Raw genomic sequence first — 24,948 nt, forward strand, 5'->3', positions numbered from 1 at the left:
AGCCTGTCTTACAGACGGAGGAGGAAAGTGCAGCTGAGTTCCAGACGCGATGTCCTCAAGAGTCCAGCCAGAGAGGACACATCCTGCCTGGATTTGAGCCCTGGGCTCGCTGGCTCCAACGTACCACACCTCAAGGCCCCCTCCCCTTCCCTCCCCTCCCCTGAGCACAGCTGCACTTTATATACGCTGGTGTGTGCTGGACCCTGCTCAGGTGTGTTCTGGTTGAATAACCATCCCCCCTTGATGGTGTGAGGGAACTGCCGGGGGGTGGGGGCTGCTAAGGCTGGTAGGAACAGGACCCCAACCTCAAGCCCCGGCCCTAGGCCTCTCTCTTCTCTCGCCTGTTGCCAGGACCCGCTGCCTGGAGGACTGGGCCTCCCAAGGTCAGGACAGGTCTTGGGTCCTGAAGCCGAGAGAAACAGTTAACAGGGGGTCCCCACCCTGCTCCCACAACCCACGAGCCAGCCGGGTAACATCTTTAAAATTAAAGATTCAGCAGAATTAGAAAAAGACACCACTAATAAAATACAAGCTGCTGACCAATAAAAGAAGTAAACTAATTAAAACTATGCATGATGTATAGATAACAGCAATAAAATAAAAAGAGCCCAAATTAGGGTACCGAAAAATTAGTTATAAGCAGTAAAAGGCATACGAAGGGTTATAGTTAAAAAAGAAATAAAGGAATAAGTCAAAACTAGCAACTCCCAGCAGCTTAGAAATTTAAATAGTAAGGTAAAAACAAAATAAAGAAATGAAGGATTCGACATTAAAACAAAGCCAGAAGCTTTGAATTTTAATAGGGGTAATTATTATAGAGCTAAAATACAAAGGGGAAGCACTTTAAAGGTGATCAAAATAGAAGGAAAATAAAAAGGAAGGGTAAAAGGGCAAAGTGAGGAAGCTTAAAAGTGAAAAGAATAAAAGATAAAATAAGGAGAATAACCAAGAAGAAGGCAAAATAAACTTAAATGAATAATTTAACAAGTGATAAGATGTCACTAAAAAGTTTAAACTACCAAAGATGTCATTGTGAGTAGGTAAAGTCCATGCTTCAACCCGGGACAGCCAAAGCTTTTTATGTTGCTTATTGTTATTTTAAATGTTAAGGGCATTAGCGAGTCTGGGAGAACATCTACCATCTGACTCCTGAAGATCTGGGTTCCTTGCAAGTGTTTGGTCCCAGAGTCCTGAGCCTCTGTCTGGTCACCGCTGGGCTTAGTCCTGTTAGGTCTCAGCAGGAGGGCCACACCGAGCAAGGGGAGGGAGCACTGGGACATCCGTCTCCATGCCACACTTGTCTGCTGAGACATCTCAGAAGTAGCCTCTCGCCCTGCAGCCCATAGCAGTGAGGTGTCATTGGGGAGGTGGGGGAGTTTGCCCCTTCAGTGTCCCAAAGGGGAAATGAATTTATAACTGCTGAAAAGAAGACACAGCTGTCAGAAGCATATGGAATTAGCTGCATAAACTGAGAAACATAAGTCACAGTTATAATTGTTTTAAGACAGCGTAAAAATAGAAGGAATTTCAGAGACAGAGAATCCAAAGCCCTTTTCAGTTGCCGTGTCCAAGTGGTCTGAGATCCTTCAAATGCTTTCATTGTCCTTCACTTAAGGTCCACAGAACTGGTGGGCCATGCCGGGGCCTCAGCTTGTGCCCAGGTAGAGGGTTTCCAGAAAGGAAATAAATTTATGGTGCTTCCATTGCTTTTTTAAATCCTAGGGGCACTTGGTCTCTTGTCTTACTGGGGGAGGTAGAAAATGGGCTATCTCCCAAAGACAGCGGACAGGCAAACCCCTCTGAATTAGAGATACTGAGAGAGATGCTTCATTTCTGCCACTTACAGGGAGAATTCTATTCACTCATTCCGGTGACATTTTTAATTGTCTGTGGTTCACACAGTCCTGGGCCACTGGAAACTTCACCCGTACTGGACCAGTCTGCACAGGTGTGTCCTTAACAGGCCAAGTCCCCAGGTCACAACCTCTGCCCAGATGACATTCACTCATTCATTAATCATATTGGTGCCTCTAATGTGTCAGGAAATGTGCCAGGTGCTCAGGAGGTAACACAAATAGACGTGCTCTGGCCTTCAAAGTGCCTACGGCTGTTGTCACCCAGGCCACTCGGACAATAAGAGCCGAAGGTTCTGTCCAATCTCCTAGAGGAAGGAGCTCCTGCCTTTTCATTTTTTTTCTTTTTTTTATTTTTGCCTTTTCATTTCTAAAAATGTTTTATTATGGAAAATGTCAAACATATACAAAAGTGGAAAGGACAGTATAACACACTCCCTAAATACACACTGCCCAGTTTCAACAGTTAGCAACTCAAGGCCAATCTTTTCTTATCTACACTCCCACTCCCTCCTCCCTGGGCATCATATCATTCATTCCAAAACATTTCATTGCGCATCTCTAGAAGATAAGGACTCTTTAAAAAAAACCATAATACCCTTGTCACACCTAAAAATTGATAATAATTTCTTGATACCATCAAATAACTCGCCAAAGTACAAATTTCTCTAATTGCCTTTTAGACTCCCCCCCCCACAGTTTTGCTCCAAAAATCATTCAAATAAGGTCTATACATTGCAATAGGCTGATACTTCTTTACTCTTTTTCAATCTTTAGTCTTTTGTCCTCTCTTGTTTTTCCCTTACAATTTGTTTGTCCAGGAATTGGGTCATTTGTCCTGCAGCATTTCCCATAGTTTTGTGGATTGCAACCCCAGGGTGTTGTTTTACCAGTTCCTCTGTCTCTGGTGTTTCCTCTAAATTGATAATTAGATCTAGAAACTTGATTAGAGTTGAGCAGGGTTTCTTCAGTCTCTATTTTGGCCCCAAATGACAGATTAATGGCAAAACCTAAAAACAACTTCCTTGGGTAAAAGAAGCAGCCCCCAACTTACAATGACTCCACATTTGTTCCTTGCCTTTGCCGACTCTCTTACTGTAAGCCTTTCATAGTAACACTCAAATTAGCATCTGTGAACATCTGATAAGCTGCCCCCAGGGATAATGTAGGTGGAACAAGTACATTTCCATAGAAAATGTAGAGTTTCCAAGATGGAAACTGGCCCTTGTCCAGTATTAGCATTCAAAACTTCACAGAGTCATAATGTGTCTTTAGGGGCAATGAGGGGTTTCGTGGCAATGGCCATTTTTGAGACAGAAAGGAAATTAATCTCATAATATTTAATAACCAGGAAGGTACCATACCACCCAGCCAGAGGAGTAGGCTAGTGGCCCACCCTTGCAGCTGCTTCTGGTTGCCCCACTGAGTATCAATCCTGGAGGAGACACCAGTGTTTAATGCAGGTTGACCATTCTTGAAGCAATAAAGAACACCTGTCATTCCCTCAGGCAGTGTCAGGGAAAGACAAAGGCATCTTCAGTCCCAAGATCAGTGGACTTATAGTTTAAGAAACATTAGTCTGCACAGTTCATGCAGAAAAATTGCCCCATTTGAAATTTTATGATGTAGCCTAATTTTCTATATTAATTATCAATATACCAAAGCACATATTAGAACTTCATTCTAATGATTCTAAGAATTCTAATTCTTATCGATTTGGCACTTTTGAGGTATGAAATGTTTCTGGCAACAGAACCCTGATTCCTGACATTGCACCTCTTGCAAATAAAGACTCAACTTACAACACCGTGACTTGAGCTGATCCCTTAGGGACCAATTTGACCTTTGACTAGGGCGGGAATTCCCATGTCTCTGGGCTTTGCCTACTCTGGCCAGGTTAAAAGGAATGCCCTCCTTCTCACAGCCAAGTTCTCCCTGGCAAAGCCTCCATCCGTGGCAACGCACTGAGTGGAGAAATGATGGGGTGTGGAGTCAGAGGCCTCTGGGCTCATGGCCTGGCCCTCTCACTAGCTGTTCAAACTCAGGCTAGTTACTAAATGTTGAGTCTTAGTTTTCCTGTCTGTGAAATAGGGGCAATAAGAGAATTTAATGAGATAGCGTATGCAAAGGCGCTCAGCAAATGTTAGTTCCCTTTCTGCACCTCTCTTTATACACACCTTTCTTGGTAATGATGCTTCCCTCCTGCTACCTGGCCCATCAACACCAAAGCTGCCACAGCTTGTTGGCTTATGGAAGAGGACGTGGATGAGCTGAGGACAATTCTAGATCGAGAGGACCATCTCTGATCACTAGGAGGAACGTCCAATCCCTGACAATAGCTACCCTCAGACGTCTCACAAATTGGCGCACTGGCTCCTGGCCCATCCTGGCTCTCTGAAGACCTCAATCCCCTAATCTATTGCCTCCAGCCCCTGTCACTCTTACCTCCGTTCCACTGCTTCTCACCTTGCTTAGTCCCCTTTGATGTGCCCTTGCACGAGACCCAGATTCTAATTACGGTAGATATGTTTGGAGTGCCTTCCTCTTCACGTACTGTTAAGGATTTCCCAAACACAGCATTCCCGTTAAAGGGGGAATGACCCCTTTGGCTCTGCCTCCCTTTCAGTTAACTGACCCAAAGATGAACACCTGACCCAAGGGTAGTCAAACAGCTCCTTTTCCTTAGAAATTCTTTCTCTCTAAGAAGCACAAAGATAGTCACAGTTGGCTTTGGAGAGATGAGCGGAAGGGTCGTCCTGGCTCCGGCTATCGTTTTGGGTCACATGGAAGCTGACAAGCAGAGAGAAGGAGCTGGTCTGTGGAGAGAAACAGAATAGAGCAGGCCACAGAAAGAAGCAGAGATAACAGGTCCTGTGGCCCCTGAGAAAAAGAGAGATGACTTTCTTGTTCTTAGGAAGCTGGACTTCATTTCTTATACTCGGATTCTTTGGGATTTCAGCATCTATACAATATCCCTCTTTTACTTGAGCAAGTTTGTATAGGTTTCTGCTCTTTTTTTTTCATCCCACGGTGTCAGGGCCGGACTCATACCTGGTAGGCTTCTGATCTTTGCGACCAAAGCAGCCTTGGCAAGGAACTAGGGGAAGGATGTCGGCTCTCACCACTTCTACTGAACGTTGTAACGGGAGACGTCCCTCGTCGGTGCAATAAGGCAAGAAGAACAAAGAAAAAGCTTAAAGACTGGAAAGGAAAATAAAACTGTCTTTGTTCACAGCTGACAGCATAGTGTGCATAGAAAAACCAAAGGGATGTACAAACAAACTGTTAGAGATAATAAGTGAGTTTATCAAGGTCACAGGATACCAGGTCAACATGCAAAAATTAATTGTACTTCTATATAGTAGCAATAGACACTTAGAAAATGAAATGATAGACAAAAATAAATAAATAGTAGGGGCGATAAAGGGTAAAATAAATTGGGTAGGTGGAAATACTAGTGATCAATGAGAGTGAGGGTAAGAGGTATGGGATGTATGAGATTTTTTGTTTTTCTTTTTATTTCTTTTTTCTGGAGTGATGCAAATATCCTAAAAATAATTATGGTGATTGGTACACAACTATGTGATGATATTGTGAGCCACTGATTGTACACCATGTATGGACTGGATGGTTGTGAAAATTTGTCAGTAAAAATATTTAAAAAAAAAAAAAAAGAAAGAAAGAAATGAAATGATGAAGCAGTGACACTCCAAAAGCATCAAAAAGCATTAAATACCTCAAAACAAATTTAATCAAAATTAACAACTACAAAACACTGCTGAATTAATTTAAAGGATCTGTAAATAAATGGCATATTCATGGACTGAATGACTTAAAGTGTCAATATTCAGGCACCCATGATTCCCCATATTGTCTCTAAAGACAAAACAATCTCAATCAAAATCCAAGCACACCTTCTTTTTTTTTTTTTTTGGTAGAAATTGACAAGTTGATTCTAAAATTTATATGGAAATGCAAAGCACTTAAAATAGCCAAAACAATCTTTAAAAAGAACAAAGTGGGAGGGCTTACTCTACCAGATTTCCAGACTTACCAACAAGCTACATTATTTAAGGCAGTAGGGTGTTAGCATAAGGATAGGCAATTGGATCAATGGAAACAGAATAGAACATCTAGAATTAGACTCACATATCTGCAATCTGTAGATTTTTTAAAAAAGTGCTATTGCCACTTGGGGGGCACAGAAAGCCTTCTTAATAAATGGTGCGGGAGCAAGCAGACTCTCATGTGGGTCACATGTGAGCTGAAACTACAAAACTTTTAGAAGAAAATATAGGAGAATATCCTCAGGACCTAGGAGTAGTCAAATATTTCTTAGGCTGGAAAAACACACAAATCATAAAGGAAAATTGGACTTCCTCAAAATTAAATATTTCTGCACCTTAAAAGACAGGAAAGATAAGCCACATACTGGTAGGCATACTTGCAATACATATATATATCTGACCACGGATTTGTCATCAATATATACAGATGAGCTCCTACAAATGAAAATAAAATTTAAAAACTTTAAAAACAGGCAAAAGACTTGAACAGGCACTTCATAAACTATATATATGGACAGCCAATAAGCATATGGAAAGGTGCTCAACAGCGTCAGTAGCCAGGAAATGCAAGTTCAAACCATGGTGTGTAACCACAATGGCTGAGAATGGACACAGAACCCAACTGATAACTCCCGGCGCTGGTGAGGATGTGAAGCTTCCATTCTTTGTGGGTGCGAGTGTGAACTCATACAACTCATACAACCATTTTGTAAACTGTTTGGTTGACTCCAATTAAGTTAAACATAACCTATCCTAAGACCCAGCCATTCCACTTCTAGGCAGATACCCCCGAGGAATGAGTGAATCTGTCCACAAAGCCTTGTATAAGAATATTCATAGCAATTTTATTCCTAATGGTTGAAAACAATCCAAATGCCCACCAACAAGAGAGCAGATGAGCAAAGTGCGGCCATCATTCTCAGTGAGAGAGGAGAACAGTCTACTGAAACACGCGACATTTTTGATGCTCACAACCAGTATGTTGAGCAAAAGAGGTCAATCCACTGTGTGTGCCCATTTGTGCAAAGTTCAAAGATAGGCAAAACTCATCTAATGGTGATAAAAGTCAGAAGTTGTTGACCTCCGAGGGGCTTAGGTATTGACTGGACAGGGGCCCGAGAAAGATTCTACATGGGTAGAGTAAAAATCCTTCGAGCTATAAACCCAAGATATGTGCATTCCATTGCAATGTAAATTAGAGTTCGAGAAGACACTATTAAAATAGTGTTTATCAAAACACTAACCACAGTGACAGTTACAAAAATACAGAGGAATAAAACATTTGGGGCCATTCATGAGAAAAATATTCTACTCCCTCTTTAATTGTTACCAATCTTTGTGTGAGTCATGTGGTTTTTGTCGGGTTGGTTGTTTTTTTTTCTTACACACACACAAAAATCAAGCAAGGAGGCAGAGAATTATTTTCTTAGTTTTAGAGTCAAAGGGACTTCCATCTGATTAGATAGTTTGAGGTCCTGGGAAAGTAACTATGGAAATGGGTCAAAAGAAGCTCAGCGTCAACCCTGGTACTTTATACCAGGGACAAAAACTAAGAAGATGGGGAAGCAGAGAAATGTGCAGGAGCAGAAACGAAATCACCTAACCACATAACATCTCTGACCCCTCCACGCTGTGCTGCTAGTGAAACAGGGGGGAGGGGGCAGGATGAATGGAGAGAGAATGGATTTCCCATCCGCATGGCATGTGCTAAGAGTATCTCAGACGCCACATGTCACACAAACACGGATGTAGTGGCTCCATTGACTGTCAGATGGTAAAACTTACCCCGGGAAAAACTTTCATTTGGGGCTTTACTTTTTAAAGCACTAACTCAACACTCTTAGAACTTGACAGTCCATCAGGATGCTTTTGTCTAGAAAATTCCATAGCAGGTACATTATTACTCACTTTGCCATAGAAATCCTGTTCAGGCATGAATATTGCCATGGGGGATCCCAGTTCTGCTTTTGAGACAGTCAAGAATGACCCACATAAACTCTCCAAAACCTCTGCCCTCACTAATTCACAGGACCGAAGTAACCACAGGTCACCGCTTATGGGCATGAAGACTTGGTGGGGTGCAAACAGCAAGGGGTTCCACTCAACCTCACAACTGTCCACTTTGAACTGCCCTGTGGGCTTGCACTGCTTGCCCTGGTCCTTGTGTGAACTCTCAGGTGGATGGGGAAGTTTTTTAGGTTATAAGCAAATGGTCTCTTTTGCTAGGTATTTTAAAAAGTGCAGCCCACAGATATTTCAACACTCCTAGCTCCTCCAGACTTGCCTCAACTGGGAAACCTCTGCTTGTCGCTCCATCCTGTCCCCTCTCCTTTGCTCTTTGGCACGTGCAAAGCTCTCTCAAGCTGGCCACTTAGGACCCCCCAGCTTCTGCAGCCACTTTCTGCCGAAGTGCACCAGGTTCCTAGCAGGAAGCTTTCTTGGGCAGAGTCCTTTTAAAGTGGCTCACAGCTGGTCCCCTTCCTGGGCGGCACCTGGCCAGGAGGAAATGCACCCCTCTGCGTTGCCTCTGCTGGCAATGCTTTTTACTCGCAGCACAGCCCCCGCCCCCCCATCCCCCGCCCAGCTCCCACCGTAGGCCAGTTCCAGAACTTGTGTCTCCCAGATTTCAGCTATTTCCAAGGGGACCCCCCGAAGCCACCCTCACTTGGCTTAGGATAAGGGACACATACCCCCTGGAGAGGTGTGGGAAGTTACAGCACCCTGACAGCTCCCTCCAAATAAGACCTGCAGCCACCCTTCTCACCCCTCTTCACCCCCTTTTTAATCATTGACTGTTAAAATGTTGAAACATTTAGTACTGCCTGGGAAATCGCTGCTGTACTGAGTTCCTTGCTGTCCCTCCCACCCAGAGCCTCTGGGCTGGCCTTTGGGACTCCTGCCCCTGTTGGATCCTGGCTGCAAAATATATTTAACGTCTCTCCTGTGAGTGCCCTCGATGAGGGGGTGAGGCTGGGGCAGGGACAGTTTACCTGAGCCTAGGGGGTCCTGTGTGCCTTGTCACACACTCACGGCCTCGCTCTGAGGTCCTGGGGTGTAGGCTAAATCAGAAACACCAGGGAGCAGTTCCCTTTTACATGTAAGTAAAATAGGTCTTTGTTTCTTCTTCTTTTTTCAATTAAAAAAAAATTAATTAATTTTTTTATTAGCTAAATTGAGAGATTGCAGAAAATCCAGAGTTCTCATATACCCTTTCTCAAACTCAGTTTCTCTATAATTAACACCGCGCTTTAGTGGGGTGCCTTTGTTACAATTGATGACAAAATATTATAATTATACTGACTGTGGTCCCCAGGTTACGTGAGGGTGCACTGTTCGTGTGCTATGGCTTTAAATTTTTTTTTATTCCTGCTATACAGCCTAAAATTTCCCCCTTTCACCCACATTCAAATATATAATTGAATGGCATTAATTGCATTTACGGTGCTGTGCCACCATCACCACTGTCCATTACCCCAAGCCAAAACTTTACCAAGTTAAGGGTTAACTTTCCATTCCCTACCCCACTCCAACCCCTGGTAACCTGTGTTTTCGTTTTTGACTCTCTGAATTTGCTTATTCTAATTATTTCATATCAGTGAGATCACACAATATGTGTCCTTTTGTGTCTGGCTTATTATATTTTAAAAATCAAGGCCCGACAGGCAAAGCAACCTCAGGAATAGAGGGTGCCTCGTCCTCGCGTCCTGGAATCCTGGGCAGCTCACCTGGTGCACATTCTCCCCAGTGTAGGCATGAGGAAGCCATCTCCCCATAACGGTCCAGGGATTGGAGACACTGTGAAGCTGCAACCATTTTAGTTTACGGAAATAATGAGGGCCGGGCTTGAGGATTTTGCCACGAGGAAATTTACCAGAGTATGGCTTTTAAAAAATGGCAAAAATGTGAAACCCCCTTGGGGCAGAGACTGCTGTCCCCTCCCCTGTATCTGTTCTCCCCCTCTTCCTTACTAATGGGACCCAATTTACTGGGGGCAAAAGCAGACCTGGCTTTAAAAAAATGACACATGCATTTCCCAGCTTCCTTTACAGGTGGAGGTGGCCTCCTTAAAGGAAAGTAGACCCAACTGGAATGCTCTCTCCCCCGGGCTTTCCTTCTTCCCTCCATCTGAACTGTGGATGTGATGGCTGGAGCTCTGGCAGCCATCTTGACAGAATAGTAGAATGGAAAGCTAAAAGGAGCCTGGGTCTCTGAGGGCATGCAGTTGCTGCTCCTATGGCCCTCCTAACTTTTTCACGCAAGAGCCAAATAGAGCTCCGTCTTGTTAAGCCATGTTATTTGGGTTTTCTGTTACAGGTAGCGAAACTCCATCTTAACTAATACAATACTCGAATGCCAAGAGTAGGAGTATGGTGAATAAATCACAAACCAGTCATTCTACAGAAATTCTGTGACCATTAAATGATTATGTCAAAAAATAATACCTTGGAGAGATGTGTATGACATACTATTAAGTAGGTGGCTAGACAAGACATACAGTTAGATCCTGTTTTACGAAGAGAAAATATGCACAAAATATAGAGAAAAAGCTTGACATACATTTATAACACATTGATATGTCTCCAGGTGGTGGGGTTACGGTGACTTTTCCTTTTGTTTCTATTTGACAGTTGTATGCAATTTGATATCAAAAACTTCCTGTTTTGTGACAGGAAAGTAGCAATAGTTTTATTTTTTTAATTTTAATTAAGACACTTGGAAGCCCCTGAAGACTGTGCAGCAATAGGTCGCTGTTCCGTCTTGTCACACCACCCCTTCCCCATGGTTTTCCAACTCTTACCTTGTTTTCTGGGCTCCTGGATCCGTCTGTGTTGATATGCTCCATGGAGGTATTCCTATCTGCGAGACGTTCAAGGTCAGGGGCTCATTTATAGATTTTCCATTTTCCAGTGACTCTGTGACATTTAAAAAATGTAGCAAGTTAGAAAATAGGCAGCTCCCTTTTTTTCAGAGATTTCCCCTTATGTCTAGGACAGCAGTAGCTGTCCCCCTGGAAGAGGAAGGGCCTGGATGACAGGGGGTGTCCTCCTCTCGTGCCCCTGAAGGAGACCTGGGCACTCCCTGTGCTGTAAGCCATGACCTGGGAAGGTGTTCTCTATGGGAGTTATAATTACAATACAAGAAACTACATACATATAGACACGCACACACATGTAGTGAGGGGAATTCTGGAAAGAAGTTTGCAAACTTAAATACAAGTCTGGTTAATGTCCCAGAAGACAATAAAACCATAATCACTGACATTTTCATTTGTACTGGACAAAAATAATTTGAAACTTATCAGTCTTTTAACATCTAGCTTTATAGTGCCTGAGTCCTAATCAATAGTGAATAACAGATTAAACCAAGCTACCTTCTCATAGGTGAGATTGCTAATTAGTGCTCTACTATGACCTTGAAAGGGCACACAGTAATTTTTTGCTTTAATATTCCAATTGTGAATCATTTTCCTTAGCAGATAAAATGGGGGGATGACCTACCCCTTCTCCCTGACTTACACTGTGACCCCAAAGCATGTGTTAGGGAGTGAGTCAGAGAAGCTGGTTAACCAGGCAGCCCGTTTTGTCTACTCCAATGCAGGGTGAGAATGGTGGGGAGGGCAGGGTGGGGAGATGCAGGCAGGACAGGGAGCAGGAGCAGGGACATTCATGGCATCTTGGGGGTCAGTGGGAGGGGACGGGGCCCTTGTCCTAGTCCACCCTAATGTGAGCATTCTCTGCTTAGCTTGGGAGGCCACAAATTCATGGCTTTTTGCCCACTGGCTCCATTTCCTTCTCAAGCCTCATCTCAGGCATAGTCCCATCCCCACCTCTTCTCCTGCCCCAGAAAGAACACCCCTTACCCCCTTTTCTGCAGCTGCTGTATCTGCTTTTCTCCCTGCTAGCAGTACGCTAACCCTGTGCGTCCAATATGACAGCCACTCGCCACATGTGGCTACAGAGCACTCGAAATGTGGCTAGTGCAACTAAGGAACTAAATTTGGCATTTTCTTTAAAACGTTAATTAATTAAATATAAATTTAAAAACTGATACTTGTCTCAGTTATTGGAAAACTTTTGAATATATTTGGAACAATTTGGGTATATGAATCTACTTTTCTAGAGACTGTACCTTCGATGAAACCTAAATACAGATTAAGAAGGTCTTAGTATATAAATTGAGATGGCCTGCAAGAATAAAATACTTAACAGATTTGGAAAACAGTGCAAAAAAAGAATGTAAATAATTCTAGTTATTTATTAATATATATTAATCAATATTGCTTATTAATTAAAATAGCATAATACCTCAGGTAGTATTTAAATAATATAAAGTACATTATGAAAATTGATTTCACCTTATTTTAAAATTTTTAAATATAGTTACTGGTAACTTTAAACTACAAGTGTGGCTTGCCAACAAGAAGGCATGTATGTTTTGTTGAGCCCTAGAACACATTCTCTTTTAAGTAGAAGCCAGTTATTGTGTAAGTTGGGTCAACATTCTCCTAAAGTATCTACATCACCTTTGGGGGGAGGGATTTTAGTTTAAATAATGGCTTCATAGATTTCCACCTTACTGAACGTGTTCTTGATAATTCTATCTTCTTTCATCTAATCAGGGCTCCCAAGGAGCAGCGTGGCAGCTGTTCCTGGTGCTGACCTGTCGGGTGGCAGGTGCTGCCCTCAGGGGAGCTCCCGGTCTTTTTGCTTTTGCGTCTCACGGTGCGGTTGAAAGCAGAGTTTCTCCGAATCGGGGTGTAGCAAGAGGGCGCATGGGTCTCCTGACTTGTCTCTTCTTTCGAAAGAAACTCAGGCCTCATCTTGGTCGGCCTGTCGCCAATTTTCTTGGAACCACTCGCTGATTTCCCGCAGGGCTTTTCCAAATCTTCAGCTTCCCTGGTCTCCATGGTAATGAGTCCAGTTGTTTCTCAACAGAATGATTGTAGGCCAACAACCTTCCCAGGCATCTCCGGATCTGCGTGCTGTAGAACAGACCAGAACAATTTTCAGTTAGAGTTACCTGGCTAATATTCCACTCAGAGTGGCACCATTCTGATTCGATGAAATTTGGAATAAGCTTCACCTTCTGGCAACCACTCCTTTGTCGATGAAAATCATAGTTTAGCCCCTGCAACTGGGAAGCATTCATGTGTCATTTTATAATTGAACTTTGCTCATTGTATTCATAAGATGCAATTTTGGGGGAAATGCTTAAAGTGACTTACGTAAGTAACTTTCAAGCAAACATTTTCTGAATAATTCAAGAGAAAAATTGCAAAAGTAGAGAGGGTAGCACCAGGAAATTGATGAAAAGGAGACAGATGCATAGACACTCAGGGAAAGAGGCATGGGGAGGGGAGAAAGGGGACAGCACTGAGTGAAAGGTCCCACGATGGCAAATTTAGAGATGGGAAAATTGGAACCCCATGAGGCCAAGTTTGGCTTCTGGATTTGTGGTCTCTCTAATAGGACAAGGTTGTATGAGAGCAGTAAGACTTCCCACCCTCACCCTAAAGCTATCCTACTGGGCTGGGGTAATGGAATGGTTATGTCTCTCTAGAGTGACCTATAACATATCATATGAAACAGGACACTTTCCTGTGAAAGGTGGGTGCAATAGGAGTAAAACAGGACTGTCCAGACAAATCCCACCTTCTTCTCAACATGGAACTTTCTCCAGGATGGGAGTTCTCAGGGTGATGGGCTGAGTGCAGAAGCTTTGGGAGAATAATCATCTGGTAGGACGGCATGCCAGACAGAGCTGCCACACTGGGAATTCTCTGTGGCTCCTCACCCATCTGAGCTTGAAACTTTAAGTCCCATGGACACTGTGGAGATTTCAGAGCTGCGTGATTGTGCGTCTGTGTGTATACATTTTGTGGGTTACAGGTCTTCTTGTCATGTTCTCACAGGGGTCAGAGACTCAAGAAAGCTCAACGACCACCTCTTTTCAGTGTGCCCTCTGTAAAATGGGGAGAATTGAAGGCAGGACTTGGAGACATCCCTATTCCCACTACACTTCTTACAGCCAGATACCCTGGCTACCCTCAACCCCTTCTTTCAGAGTTCCCTATGGGTGAGTTCTACTCCCAGACCAGCCACAATGCATTAATCTCAGGGCAGCTGGTTGGAGCAATCTCAGAACTTTCCGAGGTGCACAGGCTTCCCCACTCCCTGCTGAGAAGGTCCTTGTTCATCCAAAGGCAGAATTAGGACTCCCAAGTAGGGAACTTGGGGACCGAAGGCCACTGTGGCCCTATAGCCAGCTACCTATGACACTGATGGAATGGTGCCTCCTTTCCTACCTGCCAGCAGGTCTGATGACATTCTAGTAACAGCCCTGCCCATAAGTAACCAGGCATTTTTAGAGTAGACGAGTGCTAAGGAAAGGGCATGAGTGGGGGCAGTTTGGCAGGGTGCAGGAGCACTGCTGGGGCTTGTGGGGTCTGGGTAGCCTCTTCTCTGCCATGGTGGGCTGTGTGCCATGCATGCCCTTTCTGCTTCTCGTTTCTGTTTCCTGATCCATAAAAGCTGGCCTGTGCACCGTGGGGTTGGCGTGGCCCCATCCAGCTTGACATTGCTTCACCTTGCAAAGTGAGGCTACTCTCCACCTGGCGAGGGCGTGGTGCAGGCCACGCCCAGGTGGCCAGTCAAGGCTTTGGCTCCTCCGTGTGGCAAGGAAGCCACTGTTCTACAGCAGGACGGGGCGGTTTTCATTCACAGTGAGTTTAACCCGAGTCACTGGGGGGAGTGGCGACAACAAACGCTCAGTTGTTCTTGGGCCATGCAATAGAAGGAGTGAGAGTGAGGAAGTTTCAACCCTGGAGAGGTAAGAGCGCGCTCCCCTGCCCCTGCAGGATGGACAGAGAGGATCCAGCTGGCAGCGGATGGCCGTCCCCTCACCTCTGTGCTCTGCAGGCCGGGGCAGGGAGCCAGTGGAGTAAGACCAGGGCAGAGGTTTGGGAATTTCACTGAGGTGTCCAGGCAGGGGCTGGAGAGGGTATTGAGATTCTAGGGTTTGATGAACTTTCCCTTTTCTCTTCTTTTCCTTGGCCTTCTCTACCTCCCACTGCAGTCCAGACTCTTATCTGAGCTTAGAGTTGGATCTGGGGACAGCAGCTGGGCAGGGGTCCTGGGGGGCGGGGGGCAGTGGAGGACTCAGCGTGTGTCGGGACAGGTCTGCGGGCGCCTCTGAATTTCGGGACAGGAGCTTTTTGGGCATCTGTGAAGACTGCGAGTGAGGAGGCAGCTCCAGCCATGCTCTGGGCAGGGTGGTCCGGAAGTGCCAAGGTCAAAGGGCACAGAGACCACCCTGAGGGCAGGGTCCCGGGTACGGCAGGTGAGAGTTTAGGCCAGGCTGGCGGATCCGGGTGAGAAAAAAGCTACAAGGTTGCTGTGTGCGCGGAAACACCAGGACCTGGTGACTTACGCAGGTTGTAATGTGCTACACTGTCACATGCACACTCACACACACACACACACACACAGACTCGTGAAGCTATCTGAAAACAACTCCAAATGCTGCCTCAATTATTGGTTATTTCAGGCAAAAGTGTTCGAAGTCTGAAATATTTTAATCATTGCTTTAATCTTTTTATATTCATTAAATTGCTGGGAAGCCCAACAGACCCCACCCCCAAATCTTTGAATGCACCCCTTAAATTCCTCTCTGGCTTTAAGCCCATGTGGCTCCAGAACTCCCACCTGGAAGCACCCAGGGAGGGATGGAGAGGGAGAGGGACTTAGGGTTGGCACCTGCAGACCCTCCATTCGTTCCTTCACTCAACCACATTCACTGAGCACCTTGTGGGTTCCCCCGCTGCTGTTTCTCATCCGCCTGCATCCTGCCAGGACTTGGTGCTTTGTTCACCGCTGTGCCCTGGTGCCTAGGGCAGTGCCAGGCAGGCCCCAGAGGCCCGTGCACCGGAGTGGTTCACAGCAGCAGCTGACGGGGACAAGGCTGCCTGAGCGAGGCCTCATGCCCACTCCCGCTTCCAGACGCAGCTCAGAGAGCCTTGGCCACTTGCCCCAGGCCACACAGCCCATGAATGACTCATGTTTGGGGAGGACCTGAGACCTGGTGATGTGGCTGAAAGATGTTGTTGTAAGTTCTTGCCAGAGGGCGTCCTGGGTGACCCAGGGGCAGGGGTGGGTTCCGGGGCCTGCTCCAGAGTTAGCTCCGAGGCTTCAGTGTGTGAGCCGGGAGTGGCCGGTCAGCTCCCCTGCACTGGGCTGAGGGCCAGGCTGCCCTGCGTGATCAGTGTGGGGGGTGGGGGCGGGACTGGGGGAGTTGGGCCATGGAGGGGACGTGTGGTGGGGAGGTGGGGAGCCAGCGGCAGGCCCAGCAGTGGCACCATAGCCCGCTGCTCCGAGGGGAGGAAGGCATGGCGGGCACAGGCATATGTCTCCTCCACTCAGGCTTGAATGTGCAAAACTCAGTGGGAACTTTTTGAAATGCAAAATCCCGGGGACCCAGGATTGCTTTCCCAACAAGCTCCCCCCAGGATGCGATGGTCCCCAACCGCCCTTGAGCTGGGCACGTCCAGCCTGGAGCTGCCCTCCACTTTGGCCAGGGCTGGGGAGCATTTGCCCCAGACGAGAAGAAAACTGAGAAGGGCTGGTGCGGGCCGCGGAGGGGGTGTCAGGAGTGGGGGTGGGGGTGGCTCAACAGGACAAGGCTGCAGACCACATCATTCTATTCAGGAATGAAGCCTCGGACACTGGTGACTTGGCTAAAGGCTCAGCCAGGTGCGGTCACGGGCAGCTTCAGGGGTGGGGGTGGGGGAAAGACCCCCCCACCCCCAGGTGAGGTGGGCTGTGGCCTGGAAGTAGGAGAATGAAGGGGAGTCCAGGAAGGGCTGGGATATGCCGGTCACAGAGGCGGGCGCGTCGCCCCAGGAAGACGGGGCACGTCGAGGCGAGAGGCCCCCAAGCAGGGCCCCCTGTGTGTGAGGTGGCACCGGCTGGGCCTGGCCCCCTGCCCCTGCACCTGCCACCTGCACCCCTGCTCCTCTGACTGGCGACCTCGGGCTCTGCCCAGGTGAAAGGCATATGCTTCTCATGGGTTGTCAACAATCAAGGCTTTTTTTTTTCAGCTTGGAAGGCATTCTGTCTGGGCTCTGAGGACACGTGGACATGGGAATCACAACCAACACACAACGGTTGCAGAGAGTAAGGAGAACGCAGACTTCTGCTGGGAACACTGGGGTGAGCAGAGGAGAAGAAGGGAGGGAAATACCCAGAGAGAGGGAGAGAAAGATCCTGGGAAAAGTTACTATGGAAAGTTACTATGGGAGTAGGCAGTGGGGAGGAGAGAGGGGCAAGAGAGGGGGCCTTTGGAGCAGCCTGGTTGCCCTGCTGGGGTGCCTGGGTAAAGACCCCACTATGCCGCACCCCAAGGGGCCCCCTCCCCTCAGGAGCTGGGGCGGGGAGGGTATGGAGCTCTGAGAAGGGAAACCCCAGACCATGCCCGAGTACAGAGGGTGATATTCGGTGCCTAAAGAGCTGGGGGTGGGCATGGGAAAGGAGCCCATCTAGAAATAACCGAGGCAGGGCAGGGGGTTGGGAGGGCAGGGTTGAGGTGTTGTTTAGGGGTGCTCAGGAAAGGGCTCTCTGCTGAGATGAGCAAGCAAAGGCCTCACGGCGTCAGTCAGTCCGGGCAGTGAGTGTCTCGAGGAAAAGCTTTCCAAACTGGGTCTGTCGGCTTGTTCTCAGCAGAGGAGGGAGAAGGGGCAAGGCGGGCCCAGCTTTTCCTTTAAGGCTGTTGAACTGATGCGCTGGGGAAGGAAGCAGCATTTGGAGGAGGTAGTTCAGCTAAGAGGAGAGAAAGAGAGAGAGAGAGAGCACATCTGTCTAGAAGCTGGACTTGAGAACGGTCCACGGTGGCAGGGTCCTGGATAAAGTTAAACCAATGAGCAAGTGACCAGGGAGGTTAAATACTAATTACAGCAACAACTCATTGAGTACCGCTTTAGCAGTGGTGATTTCAACCCAAACCACATCTCACCTAGAGAGGAAAAGGCGAGAACATGTTCTCAAGGTCGCCTGCTGCTGAGCTCCCACTGGGCTTTCAGTCAATGCCCCGGCCCTGGCACTGCCCTCCTTCCACCATGCCATGCTACAGGCAGCTATACATCCCTGCGGATGTCATATTCACCCAAAAATTGGGAAGTGGATTAAAAACAGTGACAAAATTCATGTGCAAGACAAAATAGGCTGTGACATATTGAGGATGACTGCCTCCCCTTTCCCGGGGATGCAATGGAAATGACTGAAATTAATTTTAAACCTGGGGATTAGACAATGATATCTAGACGTGGAGCAGATTGATTTTTTACAAGAAGGCATTCGAATGTCCAAGAGTGCGGGCGATTGTGTGTGTGTGTGTGTGTGTGTATAAAACCTTACATGAAGGAAGCGCTTGTGTGAAGCAGCAAAGCAAAGGTTACAAGAACAAACTGGAGATTCCCATTGGCTAAAGTGGTTAGTGACGAGCATAAGGGAGAAGGGGACATGAGTGGTGTGTAAATTGCAGAGTGCAGTGCATGGATGATTGAAGTCAGCATGGATGAGGCTGGAGAAAGTCATTCTAAAGCACTGGGAGTGAAGAAGAAACTTGAAGAGGCTGGAGAGAGGGCAGAGAAATGTCAGCTTAAGGAACTTCAAAAAAAAAAAAACCTCTTATTTTAGATTTGCAGAAAAGGTGCAGATCATGGAATTTAAAAAGCAGCTCTTCAAGGAACTAAAAGACTCTGAGCCCAGATTTAAAAGTAAATTCTTCGGAGGGAGTCACCCTTTCTGCACAGACTAGTTCTCAGTTTAAGGGGTTGCACGAAGGAGAAGGACACGACAAGGAGTTTGGACATGAAAACTGGGGAGAATGGACTGGGAGGATCTGGAAGTGGCTAAGGACTTCCCACCAATCTCCTGGGACATTCCTCATTGGGACGAGGGGCAGGGACTTGCCTAGTGCCACGGAGCTTAAAAAGCCAGGACTAGAACCTTCTCCCATCACTTGATGTTTGGTCCAAGTGTTCCCGCCTCCTCTTTCCAGCAGGTGTGGGGAGTTTGGGAATTTATACTTTGTTGTTGACTAGTGCAAACTCTTAGATGAGATGAGGCTGCAGAACTGCATCTCCCAACTTCTCACTAAAGCACCAGTGCAACCATACAACAGGAGTCTCCCCATCTGCACAGCAATTACATTTAAGAATTTAATCTAACTGGGGGAATCAGCCGGATCTTCCACTAAAGATGTTGATAAATAAGGTTAAGAAGCATAACTGATGACTGACTTGTGCTTTAAAGTGCTTGAAAGACTGTGCACACGGTTCATGAACCCCAGAGAAGAATGCTGGGGAAATATACAAAACAAGAAGCATTAAACAAGGGATGTGTACCCTCATGGGATGGGGAGCAGGGTTTTTCCTGCTGCTAAGGCCGAACATGGCCATGTTCTAGATGCAAGTTTCTGCTGCAGCTTAAAGTCAACCAGCAGCCCTTAGGGCTTACTGAGGGGCTTGCTCCTGACCTGTGTCTCTACCCCACTGATAAAAGAAGCCAATCCTAAAGAACACCTAGGGCAATAGATAAGATTTCACAAAGGTTCCATGCAGTAGAGTAATTTTCCAGAAACCTACAACCTCCTGATGGATCCCTGGTCCAGATAAGTTCTGAAATCTAGAGGGCCCAGCCCCTCCAGAACTTCAGCTAGTTTCATCAGAACAGACCCTTCCAACATGAAAAAGTTAGAAGGCCATAGTGCACCCCCCCAAAAAAAATAAAGAAGATGGAAAGAGGGGAGGGACTTGGCTTTGGGGAGGGGGGTGCCACATTCATGCGGAGAGAAGGGTCTCCTAGGTCTACACCGGAAGGAACTGAAAGCAGGGCCTCAGATACTTGTACACCAACGTTCACAGCATGATTATTCACAATAGCCAAAAGGTGGAAGCAACTCAAGTAGTCTTCAACTGATGAATGGGTCATCGGAATGCGGCGCAAACACACCATGGATTATTCAGCCACAGCAAGGAGTGAAGTTCTGATTCATGCTGCAACCTGGATGAACCTTGAAGATATTGAGTGAAAGAAGCACAATGCAAAAAGACAATGAAAGCCTCCTAAGAAGTAGGGCAGGGATGTCTCCAGGACACGTCATCTCCCGGACCGCAGTCAGCGGGGGCCACAGGTGCTAGAGAGAGGAGAGAGGAACTTTGAAGAGCAGAGGATCAAAGTTTGGACATTGTGAATATGGTTGAAATGGGCAGAGGCAATGAACGGTGAGTTCACAGGAAAAGAAATACAAATGACTCAAACACCAGGGAGAAAACTTCAACCTCATTTCTCATGAGAGAAAAGAAAATCCAAACCCCACAGAAATGTCTCTTTTCACCAGCTACGTTGGAAAAATTCAGAAGTTGGTAAGAACTGTAGGTGAGGCTGAGCGGTAACAGGCAACTCCCGGCGTTGCTGGCGGGTTTTACACTCATTCAACCCCGTGGGGGCAACCTGGTAACGTCCCCGGAATTAAAAGCCACGCGCTGTGGCCCAGCAATGCCACCTGCTGGGGTGAGGTCCCCGCCACTCGCACCTGTGCGGAGCAGCAGCTACGCAGCCAATGCCCGCAGGTGACCAGAGCGCCTCCCAATCAGAAACCGGTCATTACAAAAGCCGAAGCGTTCTCCTAAATAGAATATGATGCAGTTCTAAAAGTGAAAAAAGAAAAAGAGGAAGCTGTGTGTACTCAAAAGATGGGCAAATGAGTAAAAAATATATATATGTGGATAAAAATAAATAAATAATAGGGGACAAAGGGTAAAATAAATTGGTTAGCTGAAAATATTAGTGGTCAATGAAAGAGAGGGGTAAGGGGTATGGTATGTATGAGTTTTCTCTTTTTTCTTTTTATTTACTTTTTCTGGAGTGATGAAAATGTTCTAAAATGATCTATGGTGATAAGTACGCAACTACGTGATGATATTGCGAGCCACTGATTGTACACCATGTATGGAAACGTATGTGTGTGAAGATTATCAATAAAAAAATTTAAAAAAAGAATGGCTCTAATAGATCTTAAGGGAAATAACAAGAGGTGGGAAAGTATGTATAGTTTGCGTCCATAAGGCAAAAGAAAGAAATAGATACAAATTTATTTGGAGGTGCCTAAAATTTCTGAAGCTACAAGAAATTAGTATCAATGGCTATATATTTTCTTATCGGAGGTAGGAGCCTGGGAAGATAAGGAAGAGAGGTGGAGAGGAAGGAGATTTTAAACTACGTATCTTTTAATATAATTTTGTATTTTTAAAAACTATGCAAATGTACTAACAAATTCAAAAGCTAAATGGATGGATTTTTTGAGAGAAAATGAATAGGACGATGTCCTAAATAGAGAAATGAAATCACTCTAAGAACCAAAGATGAGAGGGAAATTAAGGAATCTGGTCAAGAAGCTTCTGAGGGACCTACTATGCAGCATGGAAGACAGTTTGGGCAGAGAACTGTGGGGTGCTGGGGGAAAATAAAGCAGTTTTATGTTTATACCTCCAAAATCGAGACTGCTCAACAAACCAGACATGGAATAAGAACAAACCATCAAATTAAATGTTTTAGTTCCCTTAATAAAATGTGCTATAGTGATTTAAATAGAAATGAGACAATTTCATAATGGCCAGGAAGTCTTAATATGATATAGCACATCAGTAAGCTAGAGACAAAATTAAATACCAATCCCCAGTAAAAACCTTTAAAAATAAGACTGGAAGGAAAGCTCTTCATGATTAAGAGTAGAGCATATGTCACAAGCCTGGCATGGTGAAAAATGAGATGTTTCCTTGAGAGCAAGAGTCCTTTTCATCATTAATATGTTTTTTAAGGTTTTGGCAAATTTAATAAGATATAAAACAAATAAGATTTCAGAAAGAAAGCTGAAAGAAGCGTATGTTGCAGGTGATATGATTTGTATGCCTAGAAGACCCAAAAGAAGTTCTTGAAATTATTGGAATTAAAAAGAGTTCAGGCCAGGGCCAATAACAACATAAGCTATAGAGAGATTCCCATCACAGAGAAACAGAACCAGAAAACCCAAGGTAACTTTATTAATAAGTACATATGACCTATATAAAGGAAAATCTTGAGAGATGAAAAGGACATGTGTTATGTCTAAAGAAGAATGTGATTTTCTTGGATGGGAAAAGTGTATTAAAAATATGTCATTTCTCACCAAGTTAATAAGCAGGCTTAATGCCATCCCAATTAAATAAACTGACCAGAAATGTTTGCCCAAATGGTTATGAAGTTCATCTGGAAGACAGACAGGCAAAATTAGCCCATACTTTTCGAAAAATATGGATAATAAAGAGAGCTTATTCCTAAATGCTATAAAATGTTACAGTTTTAAAGGCAGTGAGGTATCAGTGAAAGTTAGTCAATCAGCGAACCAGACTGGCCAACCTAGAAATGAACTTTTATCTATAAAAATGTTATTTAATACAAGACACACTGAAAACATGAAATTGGAGGAGTTACAAAACCAGACAAAGACATATGAAAACCACAGATCAATATCTAGTCTTAATATAGAAAAAAATCCTTAACAAAATATTAGCAAACCAAGTCTAGCAATGTATAAAAAGGGTTATACACCATGACCAAGTAGGATTTATCTCAAGAATGCAATATTGGTTTAACATCCAATCAATAAATACAATACTCCGTATCAATGGAATAAAGGACAAAAACATTTATTTGTCATCTCAATAGACACAGAAAAAGCATTTGGCAAAATTCAACACTCCTTCATGACAGAAACATTCAACTCATTAAGAATAGAAGCGGGCGGGCCACGGTGGCTCAGCAGGCAAGAATGCTTGCCTGCCATGCCAGAGGACCCGGGTTCGTTTCCCGGTGCCTGTCCATGTAAAAAAAAAATAATAATAATAGAAGGGAAATCTCTCAATTTGATAAAGGACATCTATGAAAAACCCACAGCTAACATTATACTTAAGGATGAAAGACTGAATACTCTCAGCTTAAGATTTGGAACAAGACAAGAATATCTGCCCTTGTCAATTCTATCCAACATTATACTGGAGGTTCTAGCCAAGGCAAGAAAAAGAAATAAAAGGAATTCTGATCGCAAGGAAAGCAGTAAAACTGTCTCTAATTGCAGATGGCATGATCCTGTGCATAGAAAAGCCTAAGGAATCCACTAAAAAATTAGAACTAATAAATGGGTTTGGCAAGGTTGCAGGATACAATGATCAACATAAAAGTCAACTGCATTCTATTTAGTAGCAATAAACAAACTAGAAATGAAATTAAGAAAAGAATTCTATTTACAATAGCTTCAAAAAGAATACAATACTTAGAAATAAATTTGATAACAAAAGTATGCAATCTGGAAACTACAAAACACCGCGGAAAGAAATTGAAGAAGACTGAAAGACATCCCACATTCATGGGTGGGAAGACTTAACATTGTTAACACATCAATACTTCCCAAATTTGTCTGCAGATCCAACACAATCCCCATCAAAATCCCAGCTGGCTTCTTTGCAGAAACTGACAAGCTGATTCTATATTTTACATGGAAATTCAAGGGGTCCCAAAAGCCAAAACAATCTTGAAAAAGAAGAATAAAGTTGGACTTTCCAATTCCAAAATCTACTACAAAGATGCAGTAGTCGATTGTGTGTAATGGCAGAAAGACCCACATATAGATTAGTGGAGTAGAACAGAGAGTCCAGAAAGAAACACATACATCTATGGTCAAGAGTGCCAAGTTGATTCTATGGGGGAAAGAAGAGTTTTTTCAACATTTGGTGCTGGCACTACTGGATATCCTAATGCAAAAAATTGAACCTGGATCCCTAATTTACAGTACATAAACAAAACTAACTCAAAATGGATCAAACACCTAAATCTAAGAGTAAATAACTATAAAACTCAGGAAAAAAATAATAGACAAACACCATTAGGCAATGGTTTGTTAGATATGACACCCAAATTATAAGCAGCAAAAAAAAATAGATATAATGGACACCATCAGAATGAAAACCTTTTGTGTTTCAAACAATACCAACAAGAGAGTGAAAAGACAGACCATGGAACAAGAGAAACATCAATCTGATAAGGGACTTGCATAAAAAAATATATAAAGGACTGAAGGCAGTTCATTAATGGGTTTATAAATAATATTGCCAAATTGAACGTGATTGGAAGTGGTTGTATAGAGCCATATATCTCAGTGATTAACAGTACAAATATAAATAAGTACTTGCATGAACTACTTGTATAAAGGTATGAATTTTGTGCAAAGAGTAAATAATAGAAGGTATAGGAGAAAAACCACAATTGCCTGCTGTGGTCTATGTTTAACAGGAAGACACCAAGAGTACCACTGCAATAGTAGGGGTAAGTAATTGGGGGAGAAGGACAAGAGTTAAGGGGAGGTTTGGATTTTCTATTTGGTGTTTATCGGTTATTTTTCTCTTGCTAGCAATGAAAATTGTCTAAAATTGAAAGTGTGATGATTGTACAACTAAGTGAGGATAACGTGAGACATGGACTGTTGACTTTGGACATTATCCATGACACCCAATGGATGGAGGTGGCTAAAGGATGCAGTGACTGAGAAACTGAATGGTGAACTGTGGTGTATACATACGATCAAATATTGAGCGGCTACAGAAAGGAACAAGGTCATGAGGCATGCAACGAGGGAATGAACCTGGGGGGCATTATGTGATGCAAATTAAGCCAGAAACAAAAGAACAAATACTATACGGTCTCTTTTAGAAAAAAAATTAGAAGAAAATTGGGGCCTAGATTGTAAGCTCTTATTGCAGTCACATTTAATCCCGAGCTGTAATTGTTATTTCTAGATCTTGAGAGGCTGCGCTATTTATGTCTAACCTGGTATTTCCCTGGAACTTTGGGTACCTGTGTGACACCTAAGAACAGAGTAGGAGTTCTGAAGCTCTGAAAGTCAGTATTACCATGCACAACAACTGTTAAAGAGACTGAAAA

General features: G+C 44.6%; 1 protein-coding gene across 1 annotated transcript in view; it reads right to left on the reverse strand.

The window, feature by feature from the left end:
* Positions 1-24,948, reverse strand: part of NGEF (neuronal guanine nucleotide exchange factor) — a 124,441-nt gene that overhangs the window by 76,981 nt on the left and 22,512 nt on the right. Inside the window, exons 2-3 of the mRNA XM_077155446.1 lie at positions 12,581-12,902; positions 10,719-10,833 (exon numbers count right to left, since the gene is read on the reverse strand). Of these exons, the coding sequence (XP_077011561.1) occupies positions 10,719-10,833; positions 12,581-12,827 (362 nt within the window). The 5' untranslated portion in view covers positions 12,828-12,902. The remainder of the gene's footprint in view (positions 1-10,718; positions 10,834-12,580; positions 12,903-24,948) is intronic.

This window comes from Tamandua tetradactyla, chromosome 3 (assembly GCF_023851605.1).
Source record: "Tamandua tetradactyla isolate mTamTet1 chromosome 3, mTamTet1.pri, whole genome shotgun sequence".
Classification (NCBI taxonomy): Eukaryota; Metazoa; Chordata; class Mammalia; order Pilosa; family Myrmecophagidae; genus Tamandua; species Tamandua tetradactyla.